A 7,425-nucleotide genomic window follows, 5' to 3' on the forward strand; every position below is an offset into this window, starting at 1 on the left:
CCGCGTGAGGAGCCGCAGGGAGAGGGGCGACCCCGCGGCGGAGGCGGCCCCGACGGCGAGCCCGGTAGGAGGGGGCCGGGCGCCTCCGGGGCCGGTTTGCCGGGAGGGTTTAAGTGCACCCTCCCCTCCCCTGCCCTTATATCGCTTTTTTAAACACGCGCGTGCAAAAAAAGGCCCAGGAGACGCGTTTCTGTGCTGCCGAACAGCAAACCGCTAATCTGTGCGGCTGTGAAGTCGCGGGGCGCTTCGTCTTGCCAAATTATAGTTGTTTCTGTTACAGTAATTGCGATCTATAACATCCCCGAGAAAACATGCAAACAGCGATTAGCCACGTGCCGTGTTAGGTTACGCTTAAGGAGGAGATTTTTCCGTCGGGGACGAGCTGTACACTGTGGCTTAGTATAGCCTAGGTGCTCCTTTTTGTTCTTTTTACGTGCGCTTTATAATAGTTATTTTTCGTAGCGATGTAGCTTGGGGTCAAGCTGCAGCTCCTTGATAAACGCTGGCCACGCGCTTCGCGGCTTCGCTGCTTTTCGGGGCCGGCCTTGCGAGCAGTGCCGCCTGGTGGTTTGTTTATTAATTAATTAAGTAATTAATGCGTTTGAAGGGAGCTTTAGGGCCTTGTCTTCTCTTGCGGCAGTCTGCCTGGCGCAAGGCAGCTGGCAGGCGCCGCTCGAGGCGGCTGCAAGGCGAGGACGGAGCGCGGGAAGGAGCGGCGCGCGGCGGCGAGGACGGAGCGCGGCAAGGAGCGGCGCGCAGCAGCGAGGACGGAGCGCAGGAAGGAGCGGCGCGCGGCGGCGAGGACGGAGAGCGGGAAGGAGCGGCGCGTGGCGGCGAGGACGGAGCGCGGGAAGGAGCGGCGCGCGGCGGCGAGGACGGAGAGCGGGAAGGAGCGGCGCGCGGCGCCTCAGCCGAGCGCCAACCCCCGCGGCGGCCTGGTGCCAACGCCCAACGGGGAAAAGGTGAGAGCGCCGCGGGGATGCGTGCGGAGCGCCGCCTTCCTCCGAAACCGTTTGCGGTGCGGTCGAGCAGAGCCCCGGCAGACACGGGAAGCGGCAAGAACGCGCGAAGCCACCTCTGCCGCGTGGCCGGGGAAAGCAGCTGCGGTGCCTTCRTAGACGAAGACAGCAACCAACCGATGCCAATGGACCGATTCTTTGGAAACGTTGAGTTTATACAGGTAAGGGGATGAAAGTCTGATTACTCCTTACAGACTCGGTTCCATTCTGCCTTGGGTCTCCAAACAATACCAGGCTAACCTCAAAATTTTAGGCAAACTTGACCAGTATTGATAGTCATCTGGAGAAGTGCTCTGTCTTCTAGATAGAAAGACTAACCTCGGTGAGAGATGAAATTATTTGCCTGGCCAAGTCTAACTCACAAGTAAGATCTTTCCTGTTCAGATTTTATTATTCCAGTTCCGTAGGATAAATATTTTTACTCATAAAGATACAGATAGCTGCATTATGGAGACAGAATTTTATTTTTCAAGGTAGTTTTTCACTGGTCACTGGCTCTTAATTGTGCTTACTTTAATTCTTTGGAATAGAAACCAGTTTCTGACCAGCTCTGCTTTTGGACAGAGCAATGGACAGAATTATAAATTCAAATCCCGGGTCCTGCCTTTAATGTACCATAACTTTGGACAAGCGGTGCTTTCTTTTTCCCGTCGTTTAGCAAGGGTTGGTATTTAGCAGGGGAAAGGAGGTTCAACCGTAGAGCCCTTAGCCCTTTCCGAATCCCTTTCTAAGAGTGTAGAAGGAACAGCAGCCCGCGCTTTGGCCACGAGCCAGCTCTGCTTCAGGCAGGTTCCCCCAGAGCTCCTCTGCTTGAATTTGAGGTTTATGCAGATGCCATCACTTCTAAGAGGTTTGTGTTAATACCTCATGCATCAGGTGTGGGAGAATGGGAAGCACTGGACACGTAGGAAGTGTGCTATTTGCAGCAACTGTTTTTTCTTAAGTTTTTATCCTTTTTCTTAAAGGACCTCCCAGCAGTTGCACTTGCAAGCACAACAATGAGCAGACGAGAATTTAGAAAGCTGCATTTCATTGCAAAGGAAGATGAGGAGGAGGAAGAGGATGTCCTCTAACCACAAAATGTAAAATAAAACTATTTTTTTAAGGATTTTGTGCCATTATATTGGTTAGGGAAACGTAATGGTTGGCTGTGTCACTGACATGATGCGTCTATATTTGCCTTTTCTCCGAGGGAGAACTGGCAGAGTTTATTTCTATGAGCTTGTTGGATACAGTACTCTCCCATGGTTATCTCGGGGGGGAGAGTTTGACTGAATTTTTAGAGAATTGGAAATAAATTGTAGTTTTTCATTTTACCACTAACACTTTTTATTAAAAAAGAAAAGCATGAAAAATGGACATTTGCTTTACTGTGCTGTAAATTTGAGCCAATACCTCCAGGAAACAGTTGGCCTATTCTCATTCCTCTTTAAAACTACCCAAGCAAGCAATCTTAGAACACAGAGAGATAGTCCTTTTCCTTTTAATTCTGTGATGGTTTTGGCATCTAATTAGTAACTTATTTAGTAGGCTACCCAGTACAAGGAAGGATACCAGCCTCTGTTCCTTAAGCTTACTGTTGCATTGTTTACTTCTAAAATGAAAGCAGTTCAGACCTTTGAAATGCAGTTCTGCTGTCAAAACTAAAGGCACATATGTCAATGCGAGTTCAGTGTTTCTGGTCTCAAGATGATAAATATATTTTTATTGCCTGTCAGTTTTCTGAACAACCACCATGTGAATCCTGTTGCTTCCCTCTTCCATCAAATCAACCGTAAAAATTGCCCTTTTTAATATTTGTGTCATGCAGCTTGTGCAATAYTGTCTTCAACTGTCTTCCAAGGGTTACGACTAGGAACTTTTGAGAATGCGGTCATTGGTGGTGATAAAGAAGGAATAAAATCTCTCCACATAGCACTTTATTGGTAGGTGAGTATTGACTGCTAAGGATTAGCTCAGTCCCCCAGATTTATTCTTTTTGCCTGTATTTTTGGAAAATAATGAGCAACCTCAGAGACTTTGGGAACTGTTCATTCATCCAGTGTTTATGATAATACGTCTTTGAAAGTGTGATTATACAATCAGCTTCCACAACTTTATTTTTTTATTATAAGTAATTTCCTCTACATTTCTAGAAAGTAAATATAATCAGCAGATGGTTTAAATAAATATTAATTTCTACAGCTATAGCCTCTTAAGCATTCATATTAAAATTGTAAGCCAAACAAATTGTATATGCATGACATGTTAATTCATTCACATTCCCATTCAGCTGATACGTTGTTTCTGTCAATGATATTTCTTGACTCCTTTTCACTCTAATTCGGTAATACACAAAGATTTAATTTAATATTGCTCTCGTGGTTTTCAGTACAACTCTTTTGTGAAGTAGTCCTTCCAGCTTTTCTCARATCTCATTTAGGTTTATTAGCTGCCTCCTTTCCAGCAAATACGCCTTTACACGTAGATCTTCATCTTTGAAAATCACCATTTTGTACAGTGCTAAAACTGCGTGTAGAAAGTGTGCCATATAGATCACATAGTATTTGTCATCAGAATCTTTGATGTGATGGCTTCTGGAATGTCAAAACAGTATAGTGCATTTCTATCTTAGTTACAGGTGACGTGCGTGTTTAAAAAGTGAACAGGAAGAGTAAACTCAGCACAGTGCTGTTTGTTTAGAAATCCTGCATTAGAAATGCACTAACTTGGTTTTRATGTTGAAAAGTTTCGGAGGGAGGTTGAGTTTGTTGTTTACTTTTCAAGTAACTTAATACTCTCTGTAGCAAAACTCCTGCATTCCCAAGACTTACTAATCATGGCTCACACAGCAATATGATCTTAATACCATTCTAGCTGGACTAGCTGAATTTATGTGGGTAAGAAGGAGAACCAACTGCATGTAGGAAATTTCCTTACACATGAGCCAAGTTATGTTAATTATAAAGAAGCATCTAGTGCCTCATTCATAAACACCTTTCCCTATGCTCAGTCTTTTTAGCCTCRTTATTTTAGTTTTAGTCTTATTATTTTAGTCTGATATGTTTTACTAACCACTCACAMACCTCTATCTTCACATACACGTGGAGAAAGATGCCCATGATTTTTTTTCATTAAGAAGATACAAATGTTGCTTATGCTGACAGTCCCTGAGARTTCAGTTGCTATGAGCTGATATTTAAAAAAATAAATAATAAATATTGATATATTTTGTATTTTGTTTATGAGAGGTAGAGGGTGTGTTACAGGAGCAATAAATATTCTAAAGCAGCACATAAATGTGATGCTTACCCAGTAACACTGCATGTCTTGCTTCAAGCAAACTCAAGCTAAAGAGGCAGAAACCGTCTGAAAGGAGAGGGAAATCAATGGGAAGGATGACAAATAGAGAACATCATAAAAGCAAAGGGGGCCTTGCTACTCCTTCTAGAAAGTGTGTATCTAAAATAATAGCAAGCGGAATGGTTGCGGATAAGTGCAGGTATTCTGATACAGAAGAGCCAACGGCTCCRTCACTGAATCAGCATTTGGCATATTTGAAATACAATGGGTGTCTACCTGCAAGAGGCACAGAGCAAAATAATTATCCTGAAGTGTTGTTTGCCTTAATGTTTGAAGGAATACATTTTTTAATATGATTTATAGCTGTACTTTATCACACTTAACGTAACATGATTAAGCAAGGCCTGTAGYAAGCAGGAAGGAGGGAGAGTAGTATCAGACATAATCTGAATGTATGCTTTGTGAGATTGCAATTGATTTACTTTGGGGTCCTTAGCAGAAGAGACTTGCTAAATATCTTTTTGTTCAAGAAAGTGGAGCTATTTAAAAATGGTATCATGTTWCATGATTTTGGAAAAAACAGAAGTCACTTTCCGGTGTACCGCTATGAAATCTTGTGGGTTTGCTTCCTTTTCCTGTAAATCTTAGTTTTGTCACAGCTGAGATTATGATTGGTTTTCTTATGGCAAGCAATATGTACAAGCTTTAGATTATCCAAGGTAAACAACAGCTGATAGAAGTATTCCCAGTTCACTTCTCTTCCATCCYGTGTTTTGACAGCTTCTGCCAGTTCTGGGACAACAGTTCGTTTCTTCTCTATTCTGCAATATATAATGGGAAAAAAGCATTACCATCAAATTTTTTTCATAATAATGTTTCCATCCTGCTCTAAAAGCAGGATGGAGGTTGAAATCTTTTGCTGTTAAGTAGGCTTATAAAGTTTTTTTTTTTTTTCTTTCCTGAAGAAACTGGTTTAGCAAATCCTRTTTGTTTCACAAGTGCACACTGCCTGAAGATGGGTCTGAGGGTTTTTTTTTTGCCAGAGACAGGTATAGAAGAGAGCAATCTTCCCAAAGGGTAATATGCTGAGGAGGGGCATGTTTGCATACAAAGAAAATCTGAACACAAGCAAAGCAGCTAATGAGAGACTGCATTATAATCTGTCTTTGGGATTTTATGTTGCCAGATGCTGTTGCAGCATCCAAGCACCTTTTACAGCAATGCACAGTTCGTAGTGGAGCTAAGTGTATGATGGGGGCAAGGAAGGGGGAAAGACTCACTGGCAACATCTTTGCTACTCAAGATGAAGAGCATGAAACAGGTAAGTCTGCATTAATACTTTATACATACATGTGATCRAGATTCCACGTACTGAAGAGGATTCTGCTTTCCCTGTTACTGTAGGGGTTGATAGAATGCTTAGATGGGCAGTAATCRCTGTCAAAAGGTCCCTGCAAAACAAGATCAATACGATGAAGGGTGTACAGCTTCTCATCCTAGCCTGGTCCTACCCCAGTATTGACAAAGCTTTCATTTGCTGTAACCAGAAATAGATCACGCAAGCTGCGTATCACCCACTGCTGAACTTGATCGATACTTCACTACGCAAACATCAAATTGTCTCCTTCCCCTAATACCATCATTGTAAATCATGCCACTGCTTGTTGCAATCAATCAAGACTCCGTGCTTTAGAAAGGGCTGAACTTACTTGACAAGAGAACCATCCCTCCGCAGTGCACAGGCGGACTGCCTCCTCCTCCTCTCTTCTGTCAAAGTAGCACCCATTGTATTTCACAGATTTCAGTTTATCCAACATAAGGTCAATTATCCTTTTATATGCCTCTCTTGCTGTTGGATGAACATTTGAAATAAAACCACTAACCTTTAATAAAAAAAAAAAAGTACAGTCATTCCTTGGTGCCTATAGCAGATTGAGGCTTTTTTCTACAACAGATATGTTGCACTACAGAAGCATTTTTTTAGATACATGTGATTACTGAATTTTTTTTACTAGCAGCTTGAAAATGTTACTTTAACAGAAACTTTTACCTCTTTCATGTAGCTTCGTATTCTGCTTTCACAACTGTATCGCATGTAGCTTGATTTATTCTTAAAACGAGACTCTAGACCTAAAGAGAGTTATTTCATAACTGTACAGTACTTTAATTCTGTATTTCTGCTTAGATTTATCCCTTCTTTTCAGAAAACTCAGTATACGTAATTTTTTTCTTTTCCATTTTTATTTTACTGATACAAGACTACCCTGGTCTTAGCACTTCCGAGGACCAAGCAGACTGTCTGCTTCTGAGAGCAGTAATAGATATTTAGTTGTTAAATGGCTCTTACTAATGTGCATACACCCAGAATGCTAAAAGACTATCAGATAAAACCTGAAGAGTTCAGAAAGAACTGCAGAGTTCAGAATGACGAGTTCAGCATGACCTGGGAACTGGAAGATGAGCTTAGAAAGAAAACTTAAACAGAATTTAGCGAAGGCTTAGCTGGCTGATGTATACGAGTTATCAATACGTCATTAGCAGATTGTTATAAGTGCGGATCTACTTTGCGTTAATGGGGAAAATCTCCCTTAGTTGTATATTGTAGAACTACATTGGGTGAAGCAATAGAGAAAGGTGGATTTTAGCATTTTTTGATACCGAAATATATATTTTAAAGAACCTGAAGAATGTACGCTAAGGTAAGTTGTTAAAATAACGCTCCCCTGACCAGCAAGAAGTGCCAAACCGTATAAAGCAAAAGGAGCCCCCCACATTTTTAAGTTTCCTCTCCTAAAGGAAATCTAGAAGGGGCAGAGGAGGCCGTTTTCCGCGGAGCCGCGGCCTAGCGCGGAGGACGCAGCACTCGCCTTCGAACCACTTGCCGTCGTCCTGCTTGTCCTCGGCGAGGATGTTCTCGTCCAGGGTGTGGAGGAGATCCACCAGGAGCTTCTGCCTCGCGGGCGCCCGCTCGTCGGCGAGCAGCCTCCGCGCCGCCTCCACCACGGCGTCGCGCTGCCCGTGCGAGGCCGCCAGGAGCCGCCCCACGTCGCTGAAGCCTGCGCGGGCAACGGGCGGCGCCTCAGGGAGGCTGAGGCGGCCCCGGCCGCGGCCCGCCCGCCCCGGC

The 7,425-nt window shown here is 43.5% G+C and overlaps 2 protein-coding genes across 2 annotated transcripts; one reads left to right on the forward strand and one right to left on the reverse strand.

Moving 5' to 3' along the window:
• Window positions 1-828: 828 nt before the first annotated feature.
• On the forward strand, window positions 829-4,411 carry CUNH1orf174 (chromosome unknown C1orf174 homolog). Its single transcript, XM_026085672.1, has 3 exons — window positions 829-1,180; window positions 1,324-1,383; window positions 1,985-4,411. Exons 1-3 carry the CDS (start codon window positions 980-982, stop codon window positions 2,090-2,092), a joined length of 369 nt encoding a protein of 122 aa, XP_025941457.1. The 5' UTR covers window positions 829-979; the 3' UTR covers window positions 2,093-4,411.
• DFFB (DNA fragmentation factor subunit beta) lies at window positions 3,044-7,412 on the reverse strand (the record flags this gene model as incomplete). The annotated part of the gene is made up of 5 exons (XM_026085438.1): window positions 3,044-5,122; window positions 5,652-5,752; window positions 6,011-6,184; window positions 6,352-6,431; window positions 7,169-7,412. Coding segments are annotated over 5 exons (816 nt in total), but the record flags the coding sequence as incomplete, so codon positions are not given.
• Between the last annotated feature and the right edge of the window lie 13 nt (window positions 7,413-7,425).

Source organism: Apteryx rowi, unplaced genomic scaffold, assembly GCF_003343035.1.
Source record: "Apteryx rowi isolate R43461 unplaced genomic scaffold, aptRow1 scaffold_67, whole genome shotgun sequence".
Taxonomy (NCBI): Eukaryota; Metazoa; Chordata; class Aves; order Apterygiformes; family Apterygidae; genus Apteryx; species Apteryx rowi.